General features: G+C 35.4%; 1 protein-coding gene across 1 annotated transcript; it reads right to left on the bottom strand.

The window, feature by feature from the left end:
- Positions 1 to 5,096: 5,096 nt before the first annotated feature.
- LOC132277330 (uncharacterized) lies at positions 5,097 to 19,362 on the bottom strand. The gene is made up of 6 exons (XM_059779170.1): positions 18,835 to 19,362; positions 16,442 to 16,528; positions 12,532 to 12,714; positions 12,297 to 12,383; positions 12,139 to 12,210; positions 5,097 to 7,294 (listed from the first exon to the last, which is right to left on the bottom strand). Exons 1-6 carry the CDS (start codon positions 19,027 to 19,029, stop codon positions 5,354 to 5,356), a joined length of 2,565 nt encoding a protein of 854 aa, XP_059635153.1. The 5' UTR covers positions 19,030 to 19,362; the 3' UTR covers positions 5,097 to 5,353.
- Positions 19,363 to 20,005: the final 643 nt, after the last annotated feature.

Below are 20,005 nucleotides of genomic sequence, written 5' to 3'. Positions count from 1 at the left end.
TTTTTAGTATTCCTGGATATTCTCTCTCTTTGGTGCGGATTTTCGTGTTTCATCCGATAATTCCGTATAAATTTAAGGTGATAGATTTCAAATCCCAAAGTTAAATAATTTTGACTCATTTATGTGAGTGATTAGTGATATTATTAATATCTCTTATGTCATGATGATAATTAGTCTTTAATTATATAAAATTAGATATGTCTATTTTCGGACTTTGTATCATTACTCATAATTAAATTCATGTGTGTATAAAAAAAATTTCAAAGTGCATTAGTGGTGAGGCCTACATCTCCTAGTACTCCTACAATATCAATCATAATTTGCTTATAAAAAATGTTATTTAAGCCAACTTTGGTTTGTCCGAATTTTATATCCGTTAAGTTAAATATTTTTTTCAAAAAATAGTCTTATATAAAAAAAATTTAAGTAAAATATTTTTTACTTTTATTTTAAGGTGTTTGGTAAAGGTCTAGAAAAAACATTATTGAACAAAAGCACAAATTATTTCTTGTTAGGTTTTGATAAAATATTTTACTTAGATTTTGGACAACCAAATATTAAAAAATAAAAAAATATATTATAAAAAATATTTTTCATCCAAATAAATAGAGCATATGATTTTAATAAAAAATTTAATTTTTAAGTTAATTTCCAACTACCAAAGGGCACTTTTGTCCCATAAAAATTATTTTTAATGATACCCCTACTATTTTTATTGTTATTTAAAGTCATTTCATTTCGTACAATTCTCTTGTGGTGAACTATGCAGAGTGTTTTTTTTTTTTTTTTTTTTTTGTTCTTTCAATTAAGTGCAAGTGATAAGGAACTTTTATAAAGTTTTAACTTTCACCCTAACTTTACTCCTGACAACAGCCTTTCAACTCAACTCGGTCATTTCCAAACAAATACTTGTATGTGGCAGAGACGTACTTGGGATCTATGTACTTAATGAGAACTTAATGATAAACAATTAAATTGAAAGAAAAAAAGGGGGCCCATTTCCTACAGTGATTGAATCTTAGCATGCATCATCAACATCATGTAATTATAAAGTAGTCCATCCTTTCAGCGCTCTGAAAAGGATTGAAAGCATATTTAACCAACAGTATTATACAACCACATACAAAACAAACTTTTTTTTGTTTTTTTTCGAAAAGTTGAGCAACTTCAATAAATAAGTGGATAATTTACCAAGGTGGGCCTTAGGCCAGAGAAAATAAAGAAATACAAGCCGAAAAGCAAATAAGGGAAAGCCCAACCCAAGGACAAAACCGAGCCACTAATTCAAGCAGATAACCACCATTAACGGCATGATTAACCGTTAATGGTAGTTGTTAGAAAATCATTCTGGTGAAGCAGCCATGATTCGCGAAGCTGTGAAACACAGCTTAATCCGGTGGACGCGGTGGAGGACGACAACACTATGGAGAAAGGTTCCATTCATTGAGGATCGACCTACTTGATGAACAATTTCTTAGAAACCCCAGTTTTAGAGTTACGACAATGGTAGAACAGATCTTGGCACAAACTACCCTATGCGTAGCCTTTTCTCCTCTGTAAATCCGAGCATTCCTTTCTTCCCAGGCATGATACACCACTGAAGATAAGCATAATTCGCGGTGCAAATTTGTAAGGTGTGTTTGCTTTCCATTTGTTGCTGATCCATAGTACCAGAGCTTCCCAATTTGTAATTGTAGTGTAGAATATGGCATTTGTATATGATAAATCTTCAAATAGGTGATACGAAAAAATAATTAAAGAATGTGATTAAGTTGAATTTTGGCACAAAGCACAAATGTTTTGATGTTGGGCCATTGATTTGCTATCAAGAGTTGGCAATCTGGATTGAACAGCCAGCTACAGATTGAACTTCATTTTTGGGATTATGGGAGATTGCCAAACCAAGTTGTGCCAAGGGAAAGATGGGAACTCGCCTGCAAGGTGTGTTGCTGTGTGCTTGAAGGTGTACAAACCAGATGGAGATGTAGTCCACTTCTTTGTGTCTTATTCTGGTTTGAGCATGGTGGAGGTAAAAAGAGCAATTAAGGTATGACAGTGGTGATACTGTCAGGGAATTATAACTAGGTGTCGTTTGCAATAAAATTATCCACTATTGTGCCATCATTGTGTGGGAATCTTGAGCTTAGAGGACCTCCTGGAGCCCAGTTGTCCCATCAGAAGCATGTGTGAGCACCATTCCCAATAGTGCGTTTGATGGTAGCCTTGCAGAATGCCCAAGTTGAAGGATTTTCCTCCAACTCCAAGAACAAGGTTGTGGGTACTTGAGGGTCCAAAGATTTATAGACTTAACGAGGAGAGGTTGGCACCAATTGATCCAAAGTCTATTTAAATCATCTGTTTATAGATCCCAAATGTACCTTATAAGGCCTGCTCTATTTGCAACCTCCAAGTTAGGAATCCCCGATATATCCACTTGAAACTTTAGGTCTACAAACCCTACTCCGAGCAACTTTTGCACCAGAAGATTTCATTTTTGGTCCTAACCAAAGGAAACATCTGAAAATCTTGTTGAGTTCATCAATAACTCCTTTTGGTAAGATGAAGATGTTACACCAGTAGTTTTGTGTAGAGACTAACACAACTTTAATCAGTTGCAGTCATCCTACATATGAGAAGGTTCTAGATATCCAGTGGAAAGTTCTATGGGTGATTTTGTCAATCAACAAGCTACAATCTTATGATTTTAAGTTGGTAGTGATCAATGGGACCCCAAGATACTTCACTAGGAGAATACCAACTTCAATGTCAAGTAGTGAAGTGATTGCCTCTTGTGTGTGGTCATCAATTCCAGATAAGTAAATTAAACTTTTTGAGAGGTTAATATCAACGCCAGACATCATACAAAACAAAGTTACGAAGATGAATTAAATACCAATATGCATTGAAGGTATATCATAACATTTTGTCATATCCAAGGAATGACATAGTCTTTGTTAAGATATTTACTAATCACCAAATGGAAAATGGGAAACGTGGATACAAACCCTTTCCTCCAAAAGAGAGGACGGGTGTTAGAGCCTTTGCGGGGGCATTGGTATGTGTCTACTTATCCTTTCATATACTTTCTCCACCTCAAATTAAATGTCTCTTTTCAGGAATTTAACTTTTTAAAATGATGGATTTTAATATTTTTTATTATATTGATAGTAAATGAATTATCAAATATGTTCGTATGGTTTACTTTTTATAAATTCAATGTAAGAAGGTTAAATTGATAATGTTACAAAATATAGTACTTTGACTTTCAAATAAAACATTTATTTTGAGACAACCAAAAATAAAAATGTAAATATTTAATTTAAAACGACGCAAATATATTTTTACTAATCTAAGACATGACAGAACCATCCAAAAGTTTTTGACAGGACAATCCCAAAAAAGATGGTGCCCTGCTACTTACTATTAATATAAAAGCATGCATGCTTCAATTGTCTAAATAATGGTAGGCTATAATAATTTTCATCTAACATAAGTTCCCATGATTATAATAGGGTAATATTGAACTTATGATTATAATGGGGTAATATTGGGACTCATACACCTGTTTTTTACCCAAGTCTCTCGAAACCATATAGAAGAAAAATGGAAAAGACATATATATATATGTATGTATATATATATATACCATGACATTGCAAAAGCTTATAAGAGTATTATAGGGACCACTTGCAAGTTTTGGGCACATGAACTTTGTTTGTCTTTACTGCCTACAAAAACATGTGGTGGTCTGATGCTGGGCTCCTATTGCTTGAAATCTAAAGATTCCTTTCTGTGATTTTTGCCAGAGATAATGTAATCTGAAAAGCCTATTGGAGCAAGAACATATATTAATATTATCAACAAACATTGGTTCAAGTCCCTTGGGAGAGTGTAGTGAGAGTGAAATCATTCCAAATCTAACTCCCCAATGAATGGGCCAATCGCTCATGGTAAAATATGAAATTTTGAAATCTACCGTCTTAAAGGTTATTGTAAAGATAAAAATTTGAAAACTACGTCGTTGCCATTTTGTTAGTATGAATGACTGACAAGCGGGGTTGAAAGAACCAAAAAGTTGGGATGTTGCTATCATCTGACTGGCACTGGGCTTTGGTTCGCTCTCAGTATATATATATATATGCTTATGATTTGTAAATCGTACGCAATTGAATCACTTCAAATGTTGTGAATTGAACAATATTGCAAGGAAATCCTAGCCAATCTGAAGAAATACTTGCAAATATTAAGATACTTTTTCACCCAGCAAATAAAAAGAAAAAAAAATAGAGGATGCTTTTCATTTGAACACAAGAGAGGCAAGCTTCGTAAGGTCATGCCTAGGCAGCGATTTATCTTCAAAATTTGGAAATTAAATGAGAGGTTGTCCCTTGAGTTCATGTGCTTCTACCTGTAACATGCTAAACAAAATAAAGCTGTCTTTTATGAGGGATTTGACTGAAACAAACCTAACCATTGACAACGTTAAACACAATAATCATTCTCATATTGAGAACCACTATATTCTCATACCTGATAGCTCAAACTTTAACCACTGAACCAACAAAATTATCAAAACTATATTAAAGAAGACACATTTCACTTCCTTCTCAATACACAAGTCAAAGCATCTAAAGTATATTCGCAATTGGTACAATCCTACTCTTCTTTCAAGCTAACCTCAAAATTAGGCAGAAGCCGCAGAACCATGCCAAGACGCAAAGCTTATAAGATTTCAAGAAACAATATATATATATATATATATATATATATATAAAATAGCCATAGGTAGAGTCGAGTCCTCCGCAAAATTACTCCGTCCCTGCAGTGGGGGCAAGGTTTGGCCACTCCAGAGAAAGCCATATCACACATTTAACTTTGCCTACCCATTGAATCGTTTTAACATGGGCAGAAGCAGTACAACCTTGACTAGTACAATTGTACATTTTGACACACAAAAACAAATAAGAGAAATAAAATGTAGTAGGAAAAAATGACCACGCTTTGACATCTAGGATGAATAAAGTTTCTTTTTCTCGAGAAAAATACATGACCTCCCTATTCTTGAATCCCGACCTGTTAGCCACTAAAAGACAATATTCTGAATCAGAACTACACCTCAGATCTTATAATTGAGCATCTGTGACAACCAAAATAATCTCAGCCACACCTCCAATCACTGAACCTAAAATTGAAATTCCTTTAAAAAAAAAAAAAAGAAAAAAAAAAAGGCTTATTCCCTGATTGAACTATATATATGTTACAGATCCTCATAAAAAGGATTGTTGGATCTACCTGCTAACACGGAGTGAGGGGTGGGCTGGACATGAACAATTAAAATCCACCAATACAATAATTAACAAGAACTATTTAATTGTAAGCTGTCAGGGAGGAACCTAATGTGACTACACTGTTTCAACTTGGCAAGAGCTTCTTGAGTTTTCCCAAACATGAGATCCAAGTAAATGGCAGTAAGAATGGCTTCTGGACTGTTGGGTATTGTGGATAATGCTTGCATCACAAACTGGTGAGCATGCTCAAGATCTCCCTGGATTGCAGACATGGCACCTAAGTTTGCATAAAGAGTTCCCCGTGCCTCTTCAGGCTTAAGGAACATAAAACCTTGTAATTCATTGAGTGAAGAGTTATTGGCAGTCACTGACCCACCATTCAACTCCTCACAATCCATGGTTTTCTCCACTCGCCATTGTTCACAGTCCTCTTCGTTATACGGCAGTTCAACATTGCTACCATTCGACAAATAGAAAAAGAGATGCTCAGCAGCTTCCTTTGGACGGTTTAGCAGGCAGAGAGACTCAGCTGCATATACATTTCCCAGAAATATATAGATTCTGGAACATTCTGGAAGGCTCAAGAGAGACCTTGCTGCCGACAGGGCCTTCAAAGGGTTTCGCAGTTCCAACTCTACAAATGCCAAGTCAGCTAGAAGAGCTTGTTTGATAATATGGTTCTCTTTTCTACATTTATTTTCATAATCCAAGATGGAGTTCTGTAACGCAGTATTAGGACTATTTCCAACCTTTTGTTCTTTCACATCCCCATTTGCATTAGCCTGACCAGAGCCAGCTGTCAGACTAGATGCCTTTGCATCACCACTGGAGACACTCTTGTAGTTTGTATTCTTAGATGATGCTGTTTCTCTTGATTCATTTTCCTCCAAGGTGGAACTTGAAGACAATACTGACTTTGAATACTTAGACTCATAACAGTCTAACAAGTACAAGGCATTGGAAAGACACTGCTTTGCAAAGGACATCGAGAGATTAGGCTGTCTATCATCACCCAAAAACAAATCGCCCCTTCCAACAATATCGACATGCCCATTTCTTGGAGTCCCATCTTCCATTACAAGTTGTCTCCATTTCCCCTTTCCAACAACATGAACTTTAATCTCTGATCTGTTGGATGGAGCTGCACTGGATTTCAGAAGTCCCTTCTCTAGCGCCATTAGACAACATTCTGCTATTCGGAGCCACAAGAGAGGCCGGTTGTTAAAAATTAAACTAGCCTTGTGAAAACAGCGAGCAGCAAGTATTGGTTTCCCACAAGCCAAGTACTGCACACCACAATTATATATTATATGGAGAGATTTGTTCTGTGAGAAAGACAAGAGCTTTAAGGGCTTTTCCTTCCGTAGAGACAAACTGTTGCTCAATGCCTTGGAAAAGAATACAGTTGATGTGTGATACTTCCCAAGTTGATAATAGATGCACCCAAGATTGTTGTTGTAAATGATCGAATTCCCCAATTCAGTCCGATTGCTTGATGCCATTAACAGCTTGATAGCTTTACGATAGTTCCCACGAGCATATTCAAGCTGAGACTTTAAGAGGAGAGCCATGGAAGAATCTTTCCCACGTGCTATGTTCATAGCCATCTTAACTTCACGCTTAGCTGCCTTGAGGTTCTTAGTAAGAAGCAGAAACCGAACCCTGTAAAGATGCAACTTGAGCCTCAGATCAGTGGTTGAAATGCACTGATCAGCTGGGATCCTTGAAAAATCATTCGAAGATTGGAGGCCAGACGGTCGTGCTAGTGTCCACAATAAGGTTTCATATTCAGTCTCCTCTGATAAAGTTCTAGATAAAGAATTTTCAGAGGCATTTGCACTAGCAACCAAATCAGAATTAAAAGCATCGGTGGCAGATGAATTGCTTGGAAATGAAGAAGATTTTCCCACTAGATTTGAAGATTGTTGCTGCATGGAGCTTCCATTGTCACCTTGACTGACCAAACTGTTGACACAATAAGCTTTCTCCACATAGCTAATTACATCCTGGATGATAAGAAATCACAATGGAATCACTTCAGTAAATAAACCAGAATATAGGAACTGAAAAAGAAAGCAGATAATTTCAGATCCATGTGCTCATCACGTCTTAACCAAAACATTTGATTTCAATATCGGCACACTAAAAAAGCACCAAATGAATAACAACAACAAATGAATTCAGAAATTGAAGATGCCAAACCTTGTACAAGCAAAAGGTATTTAGAACTACAGAAGAGAGCAAATTTGCTCAAAAAGTATATATTCCAAGAAGTCCTCAAACAATTCTTCCAATTGTCTGACCTTTTGACACAATAACCATAATCTAGGTTATTCAATAATTCTCCGACATTCCACCCAGGCAACAACAATTTTTTGTACTTTGTTGATCAAAATCAGCTATATCAACCACCACCGCATTCCATATTTCTGAACTATTTATCACCCAAAGAAAAGATATGGTTTCCTTTGCACTATTTTTTTATGCTGTCTGTTGCTGTCCTATCTCTTTGATTTTTTCTGCGTTTCCCCCAACTTTTAACCATGTTGCAATTTTCTATACAAAGATTCTCCAATTCCACTACATCCCAATGTACCAAGTAATAGCAAAGTAGTACACTGACACAGAACTCCTTTTCCCATGCCAAAACTAGAAAAACACATAAGAAGAGGGATGTGTGATCTGGGGCACACCAACCTACCTTAGCCGAGCCAAACATCTTTTCCACAAAGCAGAAGTCCGCGGACAAGACAAGAGAATTCGGGATCCAATAGCACAAAACACAGAATGCAATGTACGACATTTTTTAAGCATGAAAGAGGTGTTGGCCTTCCATTGGTTGCAAACAATTCAAACTTTTGACTTTGGTGGTGAGGAACTAAAGACTTCCAAATATTGAAAGGGAAAGAAGATTAGGATTGTTAGAACCAACAATGGTGGATTGGTGAAGATATTCACTAGCATATTCATTGCCAGCTGCGACAGTCTACCATCTAATGCTTATGTAATTAGGAAATAAGACATCTGCAAGATGATTGGGAAGGGAGGAAAACATTAAGTTAATATTCCAAGACAGGCGGGGAACATGTCAAAGACCATCACGTAGCTTGTAGAAGTGCAATGAATCATTCCAAGAATCCCCACAAAGAATAGGTTGATGCTTCAAAGACAATGGTCAAAAGTTACTAAACATTGCAAAGTGAACTTCTAGGGACAGTAATGATCTCCACGAGAGGCAAATCTGGCAACCAAACCACTGTGTTGCAAACTGCATCCGCCTTAAGAATAAAACCTCATAAAGTTATATTTGAGTGAAGAACTATAGATCCAGATAGGTCCTAAGAACTATAGTTATATAGCCAACAATATGTCCCCCCTTCAGCTAAAGAGAAAAAATAATGAAACCAAACCTATAACAAACTTCATCATAAATCCAACTGAAATGGGTGTTTTCCATGTCTACAAGCCCATCACCAAAGTCAGTCACTTGAACCTTCTTGATGATATTCACATGGACTCTTTGCTCAAATCTGTCCCTATTCAGCACTTAACGCAGAAATCACTCATGGTGCCTTGAAGTGCTTGATCATGTCTCTTTAATTCCTTGAATCGGTCCTAAGATAGGTGCCCACCTTGCTCACCCCTTTCAATACTCACTGAAGTTTCAGATCTTCATTGGGTTGTGATGTTTCAGAATCATGATTAGTGTCTTCAGCACCAAAACTTTGGATGGAACCATTACCACTGCCCTCTGATTTCCTTCGGTTGGATCTCAATGCTCTCCGACATGTCAACAAGCTCGAAGAAAAGTTGTTCTTGCTAAGCACAAATAAGTCTTCCTCTAGAAGTTCAGCTGTGCTTTGCCATTATCCTAGTTCTCTAATATCAAAGCTGATGCAGCACAATCTTTAAGATTAAGGATTATGGCAGTGGCCTTGCTTCGTGAATAAGAGTTTGTTCACATATGAATTTGAGTTTGGGAATGAGAAAATATGAAGATAGGAGACAGAATGGAACATGTGCTGAATTTAAAAACAAAAGAGGGAAATAGGGATCGGCTATCGCACCTCACTAAAGCAAGAAATTTTTATTGTCCTCAATCAAAGGTCTTATTGAGTATCATAAGTTATATGACCTTGACATTTCACCACAAAGACAAGATGATATAGCCTATTTGGTTCAGTTTTCTAAGCTAAGAACTGAAAATTAGAAAACTGTACAAAAATCTGATTGGTTGACAGTTTCCACAGTTAAAAATGTCTGTTTTCTGAATTCTTGGGAACTGTATTGAGAAAACTGAATCAAACAGTAGAATTATTCTTCTCATTCCTTACTAAATCAAACAGTAGAATTATTCTTCTCATTCCTTCCTTCAAACTCTAGTCTCTATATGTTATCTAGCAAAAGGAGGTTCCTTAGGAGTTAAAGTGCATAAGAGCTGAGGGTCTTAAGGAGGTTACTAATGCTTGAAACTTGAAAGCAAAGGAACTCAAGAACTCAAGAATTTCATATATTTTTTCTAACATTTTGCTTTATAAAAGAAAAGTAATTTCTAGGCTCCGTCTGTTTCGACATAAAATATTTTCCGAGGAAAATATTTTCTTTTTTCAGGTAAAATATTTTCTTTTATTTTTATTTTTCGGTGTTTGGCAAAAGTCAGTCGAGGGCGTGTAAAATAGCTTGCCGAAAATTGATAAATAAGTTATTTTTGTTAGGTTTTAATATTTATTTTCTTCTTAAATATTTAACGACAACCAAACACAGAAAATATTTTACACGCAAAGAAATGGAGCCTAGATTCAAGGTCAACACGTCCTTCCATGCAGCCTCAACCAGAATTCTGGTTTTGCCAATTGCCACTCTTTGCCCGACATCTTCGTCCAAGCTACAATTACATACAATTCATGTATCATCACACAACTGATAACGCTCTAAAAGCATATATTTTTATTTAACTCATTCTATTTCTTGGGGAGGTTTCAAAGTCAATATAAGCAAAATGGTGGGGGATAACAGCTTCCCTTACTTATAACACCCAACAAGGAAGGATCCGATTTGATGTCTCTTATATCACCTAGAGACAATATATGCAAACCAGTTGGTACCTTCAGCACTCCAAAAGCAACATTTTTCCTTGAACCTTTTTTTTTTATAAGTAAAATGTATTAGAAAGAGTTCAAACAGGAAATGCGTCCCAAGAGCTATACAAAGGCCGAAGCCAGAGACAAGGTCCTATTTTCCTTGAACGTATTGGCAACACACTCTTCAATGCTCCGTCATATGAATGGTGGATCCAAGATATACCAACATAACATCATAATAAAAAATACAGATCAATATAATGGAACATGTGCCCTCCCCCCAAAATCTAAATCCAAATTTGGGACACTTGCACCATTTAACAAGGACAGTCTTACATACTACCATCTGAAAACTTTTACAGGAAGCCAATCCACCTGATCTTTCTTGCTTTAATCATGTGGCCAATATCATATGCAGTCTTCCTAATCATATGCGTCAACTATCCAATATGCAACACTAGTTTATCATACCTGCAAATACTAATTACTATAATTATACATGTATCTTGACAGAAAAATCAAAACACAATTTGGAAATTTAGACTAGTTAATAAAATGGTGCATTAAATCTGCCAATCTCTTAACAGAGAGTACAAACGAGTAAAAATATTAAACACTAAATGCTAAATAAAAAGGCATTATATCTTTCATACTATCAAGTATTATTTTACCTCAGATGATGAAATTTTCTATAAGTCAAGACACTGGAAGGAGGAACATCAATTTCAAAAACAAAATATAAAAAATTGGTAAGTAGATGAGCAATTTAAAATACAGCATAAATACTTGCATGTTGACTCGGAAGCATAACCATAATATGCCAGTTACTGAAAAAAAACATGGCATGATGAAGATTACATGATTCAAACCACCTAGTTATGAAGTGATGAGCTAGTTTAAAATGAGGGCACGTATGTAAGTTTTAAACTACGGAAGAGTTTTTTGTAAAATTAATATAAAAGCCCAAGTTTTGTCTAGTGTTTCCAATAGATGAAGACAAACATGGTAAGGAATTAGGTAAGGAATTGTAAAAAGTTAATACCCAGTGTGGTGGTGCCTATGCAAGGTGTTGTGAGGGGAAGGCAGAAGATGGACTAACATTCGGCATTTTTTTGCACAAAGCGGCTGCTCTCAGCTATTATATCAATTAATATAATTAACTAAATCTAATTTTAAAATGAAGAATAAGATGATGATGACGATGATGGGTGGTGATACTGGTTGCGGCAATGAGGTATAAATGCAATTCTCCAGGGAACAAATATGCATTAAGAAATAAACAAAGGCCCTTAGGCCCCTATATTTTGCCATAACCATAAAGGGAAAAAACCCATAAAAGAAAAATAAAACAAATTTATTGTGACCATATATAACATATTTTTTATATAGGAAATGAGAAACTAAACTTAACATTATAAAGCAAAAGCTGGATAAATTTCGAATCGATTGTAGATTAATGAGACTAGCATCTAATGGCAATATTAATCCTATATCTCCATTCTCCAAGCAAGGGACCCCAAAGTAAATGGATACATTTTTTTGTTCAAAACAAATCAATGAGAGAAGTCTCTTCTCAAGACATGGATGTACCAGTAGAAGGAAAAGCAATAGCTTAAACACATAAAAAGAAACGAGGCTTAAGCGTCATGGTCCATTCTTTTTAAAACAATAAATTATCATCCCTGACACATCGTTGACAAAAAAAATTCAAGACATAGTGGAAACTTTTAATAAAAAAAACTAGTCAAAATCCAGGAAGTTAAACTTACTACAAATTTCCATGGATCACGGGACGCCAATGCAACATCCAGAAACAGAAGGCAAATATGAAGAGCTGTTGCCTGCATGTAACAATTAGGAAAAAAGAAAATATAAGCAGAGGAATTCAGACATTAGACCGAAATGATTAACACTAATGTCTATGTACCTCATCTATTGGTTCAATTTTCTGATATAACGATTCAAGAATTGCGAACGCCTTTGAATATTCATGAAGATGGAACCAGATAACTGCCTGTGTAAGATCAATTTTAAACAGACATGTAATCCAAATTAACGAGAAGGAAAAAAAGAAAAAGGATTTGAACCCTTTAAATAAGTTAGTAAATGGCTAGATGCTTGCAATTTGATCAATTAACTATGGCAACATCAAGTGAACATACTATGTTTAACATGGTCACAGAAGTGTCAAATTCGTCAGCGTAAACCACAGAGGAACTATTTGCTGCAGGGACTTGATGAGCCATACTGTTGGTCCCTTTAGATCCTGATATAGCTTTGTTTCCGAGGTTGCTAACAGCATCTACATGTTCTCCAGATACATGAGCAAGTTCATCGCTTCTTTTCTATATCAAAAAAGATAATTAACCAAAATGTAAGAAAAAGAAGTAACTAAAATAAAAACGCATCATCTTCTTCCACAATAAATTTAACATAATATAGTAAAGGTAAAAAAAGTACATGACATGCACCAATATAACAAATAAAGACCTCAAAATTACAACTTATTTGTTAATGCAAAAAAGTTTACAGAATTGCACAAGGAGATAATAATATTTTGATCCTAGGTACAGAAGATGAAGTAGAGAGAAGGAACAGACAATTAGATGCAACTCTACTCAATAAAGCTGATTCATAGGTATGATTCTGATGTGGAGTCTGTCTATGTTAGCATGATAACTAATACAACTTTGTTTATCTCTTTATTTTTACATATAGGTACTTTTGAGCCACTCATCAAGCATTCTTTCAGTCGATCACATCTTATTAAACAATTTTTTTAATCAAGGCACGCCATTATCCCCTAAACACTTCCAAATCTCAATAGGAATGTCATTTTGTCCTAAAACCCTTCCTAATTTCATCTTCACTGATACATTTTGAACCTTGCAATCCTTAATCCTATGAAAAAATATGGTATCCCTAAGGTTACCATATTCTTCAAACCTAAATTTCCTAAATGATTTCATTTAACTATTTTTCAAAGTAACTTTTTCATCTTTATTTTTGTTGTCTTCAACTAAAAAGCTTGATATTCACTCTTGATTTTTAAAATATATTTAACATCTCTACTTTTCTTCTCCCTCAGTTTAGCAAGTTTATATATGTTCTTCACAAATTTTGTACCTAAACTAAAATAGAAATAATTGTATGCTCTATATTTAGCTTCTCTCTCTACTTTTTTAACTTCCTTATTGACATCTTTGTATCTAAAATTAAAATCGAGCCAACGAAGCCGCCTAAATCGAATCAATCTGAACCGTATAAGATAGGTTAAAGATTGCATTTCTAATTTCTTAGATCTGCTAGCAAGCTAGATTTGGTGTAACATGCCAACAAGAACTAGAATATATTTTTCATTTTTACACACACCTCTTTAGTCCAACTAGGACTTAAACCCTCAACCTCCCATTTGAAAGGAGGAGATTCCACCAGAGCTAAGCCCATAGCTGCGCGCTTAAACCCTCTCCTACTATTACTTTACAATCCTTAGATGCTCTTTAATTAGCCATTCTAACAATACAAAATTAACTACTCTAGCAAGATAAGTTCATTTAACTCTCTAACTTTCTCTTAAATATTCATCTTTGTTTAGAGAGCATGTGTTTGTAAGTGGTAACACATAAGATTTCTAACTCTAAAATCTAAATTTGTCTTTATTTCGTTCTCCAAATCCATAGCCTAACAAGCAAGAACACTTTTAAGGTGTCATAGTTGTGTTGACCACTAACACTTCATGGACAATCCTGGATGGGCATGTGTCCAACACTTCATGAACACGTCCACACTTTAGAATTAAATTTCATTATTTTGAACATTTAACGTACACATCTCGGACAGTTGGCTGAGGCATTCCAGAAACTCCCAACATAAGTCATGTTACACTACCACGTTTAAGAGTAGCCACATCCGACAATCTTGAAAACAATATGAACACACCTCAAAGTTCCAGCAATTTAATCTTTGAAAAAAAACAATTTGACATTATTCACATGGTCACTACAAGCCAAGCATGCAATGACACTATGGGACAAAATATAATTATAATGACAATGTAGGAGCAAAGCAGCATATATAGTTAATATAATAATCTATAGGGTAAAGTGTAAAAAAAACCCTGGACTATTGGCAATTTAGCAGAAAACCCCCTAAACTACAAAACTTGTATAAAACCCCTTGAACTATTCTATTTTGTTGCAGATTGCCCCTTCCGGCAAGATTTCTTTCATAATTTACTGTTAAATGATGATGTGGCACACAATATACAATTTAATGACCATAATGCCCTTATGAGAATGAAAAGACACTAATACCCCTTATTGTCAGCATTACACCCATACACATACTGTTACACCCAAACACACCCTCATGCCCTCAATCACTGTTCATCTTCTTCATGCTTTCTGATTTAAAAAAAAAAAAAGCACAGGGCTAAAGAATGGTGCCATCTGACCTTTAATTTATGAGAAGAGGAGTTGATTCACAGTACAAACTGCTGAGATGGGTCACAAGAAATCATCAATATCTATTCATTTTGTAGCACAAACTTCACTTTCAATATATATCATTGTAACATTTTCCATTGTGGATTGAGATTGAGATTCAAGATTGGGCTTTTTTTTTCTTTTTTTTTTTTAGAGACCCACTTTGACAATGTCTGTCTCTACCATGAACGAACCGGCAGAGGCAATTGATGCGAGATCAATTACCCTGATATCTTTCTATCTTCTTTCATTATTTCTCTCTCTAAAAATCTATATCAGGGATTCAATCTCCCAATTACTGTCCTAACTCACTGGAATCCTTCAGAGTAGCCATCACGACGTTAGCCCGGAGCGTCGCTGTCCGTTTCTTGAGAGAAAGTATTGCACTAATGTGTTTCTATAACTAAGTAACAGAGATTAGAGAAATCTTGGAATTTTTTTTTTTTTAACAATAAATCTGGTTTGCGTTGGGATGACTTGCAAAAGGTTAGAGATGACTTTGTTTGACCTAGGGATAAGTGTTGTTGTGGTGTCCAATTTTCATTGGTCTATGAGATTAGACCTTTCCAAGTCATCCATTTAACTTCAACACTCCTAAAACTACGTCATTTTAATAAAGGGTACATTTGTCTTTTGTTATTTCAAGTCAAGTTGTTGCCGGATTGTCCTTAGTTGCAACAAATTAATAGTTCAGGGGCTTTGTTGCAGTAGGCCAATAGTTAAGGGTTTTTTATTTTGCATTTTACCCTAATCAATATGATATCCCAGTTGTTTCATCTTCTAAATTATGTACATAGAAATTAGAAATAAGTTATTCTAAAATAGATGCATATAAATAACAACTTTATTTATGTATAATCGTGCCCACGCCATGTCCGTATCCTACTCTTCTAGGCTTCCACGTGTCAATATATACATGTTGTATCACGTCCTTGTCCTTGTGCTAATTTATCCAACTTTTTATGTATTTTGTCATCACCTGCGCTATTTTTCTATACGTAGCCACTTAAATCTCAGACCATGTGTTACGCCATAATTTGCTCAAGTAATGTACTGTGTGCAAGGGTCGAGCCCTGCTTTTAAATGCAGCTATATCTATATGCACATGTCATACTTGTCAAAGCTAAATAAATAAATAATAAGTTTCCTAAGGAAGGGTCACTTTACTATTTTTTCCAAAACATCCCAAAGCTCCCATTTTATAGATTCACCTAATCTTACATAGTGTGCATTTCCATTCATTATTTTAATTGTCACTTCTCATGTAAATGACTCTCGATAATTTGATATTGTTGCATCTCCCCTTATCAAAAAAACTCCAAGGCATCCATTTTTAATATTCACCTACAATAATCCCTAACCCATTCCTGTAATTTCTCTGCCCTATATACCAAAGCTTATATCTTATTTCCTCATTTTCCAAGAACTTTCTCTTATATCTTAAATTTTTATTAAAAAAAACTACATTGATCTCCATATAAACTTCAGAAATAAAACTCCTATTATGTACACAACATTTGAGAATAAAGAAGAAGGTTTTAATTACCAAAATCTGTTACAGAGCATTAGTCACCCTACTGAAGCATACCTTAACATTATTAAGCATTTCGATCAACTTGTTCGGATCTGAACAACCATCCTGAAAGTACTCCGTAATAGCAAGATTGTGACGAATCTGGGGAAGAGAAAAAACATATGAATCAATACCACAAATGAAATGCAGGAGCAAAAGGAGCGATCATAATAAATGCCATTAACCATTCAAATTAATAAATGCTAGCTTCAGTTTTGTAATTATTTGAAAAGCTGTACATGTGCTCCAAATATAGAGCATAACACATACAATGAGTTCCCATATCAAGATCTCCACATTTAGATCAGCACTAATCTAAATAGAAAACACATTTCCTAAGTGCAATTTTATTACCAAAAACAACAAGAACAAAGCAAGGGCATCCCTTACTGTACAAAATGCTCAAAAAAATCCCATTTCCAAAAACTAGCAGCGATAAACAACAAATTCAACAGAATTCTACAAACAAAAGGACACCAGTAAGATAAAAAACACCCCCTGTTAGTCCCTTTTATCCCCCTAATCCCCATCTGGTGATTACTCCTCCCTTCCAACCAATGATTAACTAAACTCCCTTGGACTCAATAGCTTCCCAAACTACTCTTCTAACAGGCATCCAGTACTTCTGTAAAATTTGGTTCTTGTTCCTCCATATGTTCCAAATTTCTAAAGTGAAAATCATTCTGCATAATCTGTGCTTCAATTGTTTTCCTTTAAAATTTATTGGGAACCCCAACCTCAACTAAGTAAAATAATTGATAGGACCCCCAACTTCACTTGAATATCTCTACCAACCATTGTCTGAGAAAATTCACATTGATAGAAGAGGTGTTCGACTGAGTCCCCACCCTTCATACAATTAAGGCAAATGGGAATTAAATTCATAACTCTGATTTGAAGATCTTTGAGAGATGGAATTTTGTTTTGTAGTACTAAACAAGTACTGTAATAGGCTGCAGGTCATCCAAAGTTCCATTCTTAGGATAAGATATTCTGAATCGTTTCCACTCTGTTTTAAAACAGAACCTACCATGTTGCCAAATTATTTGATCTTCCCTTGCTGAATTGGATGAGTTGTTATTACATTCCATACATATTCCACTTCTTCATTAAAATTACAAAAGTTTGCACCAGCTTCCACTATTGATGAGAACACTGATGGTATCGTTCTTGTTGAGAGCCATCCTTCTAATAAGTCTGTGATCAAATGTTCGCAATAAATTCTTCCCCTTCCACCAAGGATCAAGAATAAATTTTATAAAATGCCCATTCCATTTATTGAAATGTTTAATTAGACTTTGTTTGTTAGAGAGAGAGACTATAAGGTTATCATAATTTCCAAAAATAAACTGCTTTGAACTTCTCTTGACTCATGATACTAACATGATTGCACTAGACCGTCTTCATGAAACCATCTTGTATTAAGCATATTCTTAAGTTTTTTTTATACGTTTAGACTAGGTATACACTAAAAATAATTTCAAAGAGTTATCGTCTGTTGCTAACTTGATCCAGCATTCCATGTTCCCCCCATTTAAAAGCCACTAACTCGAGTATAGCTAATCTATCATCAATGCATTGCATGTCCACAGTCTACAAATTTAAGAACCTATTGGGTTCAGTGCTATGTAGATTTTAATCCTCAGACAGTTTTGAAAACTTATTGGATTGACAGATTTCTAACAACAGTACTACGATGAATAGAGTTGAAAAAATCAATTTTTTGATGGCATTCTTCTTTTATCTCTCTAAATATTGTTTACTGTTCTCAGAGTTCATAACAAAACAAACAATTCCTAAACCATTTCAATTTACTTTCCAAATTAAGCTCTACTGGAACATACTTGCGGAAAGTCGGATCTACATGTGGGCAGGAGGAAGCGTGGTGCAATCAAATCACCTTTCAAACCTTTGCCCGGATTTCTCACAGCTCCTGAGTTTCACATTTATCTTAACATTGCTTCAGGGAAACCCGTAAAACAAACTTTATGTAAATTCGCATCCCTCAATCATACCAATCTCTAAACATTCCACAAGAAGGCCTCAAAATTAAGAATTCCAAGTCAATAACCACAAATAACTGCTTAACTGAAAATACCACACATGGTCATGCAACAGTGTACATGATACGCAAGGACAAAAATGCTTCTTCTGTAATCAGAAATTAATCAAAACTAATACGTTTATACTGAATAACTGAACATTTCTAAAAATTAAATCCAACCGCGCATAATCAGAGATTCATCTTACATTTAATCAACTGTATTCACTACAACTAGGATGTTAAAACGCACTACGGCAACAAACAATGATATGATTATAACCTATTCGAAAAATATAATTTAGTTTAAAAAAACTAAAAACAACTTCAAAGACTCGAAATCCCAAAAATATTTTGAAAGAATCACCTTTGGATCATCTTCTTTCTTCTGCAAGAGCTGATTCAATACGTCAACGCATTCGGCGAACTTCCCTGAGTGAAACAACGATCCGGCGTCCTTCGCCAGCGCAGCAGTGACAGATAAAACGCAGTCACCGTCCGGCGACGAGGCATCTCTGTTAGCGGCCGCCGAAGACGACGAAGACGAATCTCGCGAGTCCATTCACAGATCGACCAACCAGGTTTAAGGATTTAACAGAAACAACTACGTAAAACCAAAAACCCTAAGTTCACTACGATACAAATACTCTGATGATTGTATCTCTCATCACTTGAGCAAATTCGAATAGATTGGGATTGCGATACCCTAAGCTTTCGATGCAGAGAAAATAGCAGCACTTGTGTATATGTCGATTGTAATGCGTCGATAGAGAGAGAAATCGAACTGAAAGAGAACGCGGATAGAGAGAGAATGTAGAGAGAGAATGTAGAGTCGAGAGAGATGCGACTTTTAAGAATTTGCTCGCCTTAGTGGGGGCACTCGGTCTGAGATAAGCAAATTCGGCGTCAGCGATGCTAGTCTACAAATTCGGGCCACCAATACTTTATTATATAGACCGTTGATATTGAGCTTCAATGTTTGTATGGGTGTTAGAAAACAGATCGTACGGTTGACAAGCAAGAGAGCTGGCACTCCATTAGGAGTGCAAGAACTCTTCCTTCTTCGTTTTAACTAGTTTGGGGATCAGACCCATTATAATATGGTTCGGGTCGGGTTTCCATCCAAACCCTTTCTATTTATGATCTTAAATCCAACTAGGGTGGAACTTGGGTTGGCCAAGGTATCCACCCACCCCAAATCCAAGTTTTAACACAACTGAGGTCAACTCTGAACTTTGAATAATCTATTTCATCTTAATCCCCGTTGATATGGCACAGGTTTTAGGGTCTTTTCGATTCTGCAAGTGGTCCAAATTTTTATCAATCTACTAATAAATAAACGGACTTGGATCCATTTGACATGAGATAAAACCATTCCATCTGACAAGAAGGTTTTTTTTTTTAGGGGGGGGGGGGGGGGGGAGTCTGGGTGATTAAAACTTGTGAGAATTAAAAAAAAAATTAATGCAAGTGTGTCAGAGTTAGATTAATATATATGATATTATAAATCATCTCATTTTAATTTTATTTTACATAAA

This window comes from Cornus florida, unplaced genomic scaffold (assembly GCF_030987335.1).
Source record: "Cornus florida cultivar Cherokee Brave unplaced genomic scaffold, ASM3098733v1 CherokeeBrave_3.0.0_Hap2_Chr10, whole genome shotgun sequence".
In the NCBI taxonomy this organism is placed as follows: Eukaryota; Viridiplantae; Streptophyta; class Magnoliopsida; order Cornales; family Cornaceae; genus Cornus; species Cornus florida.
The sequence above is the reverse complement of the archived record's forward strand: the minus strand, read 5'-3'. Positions and strand labels throughout refer to the sequence as shown.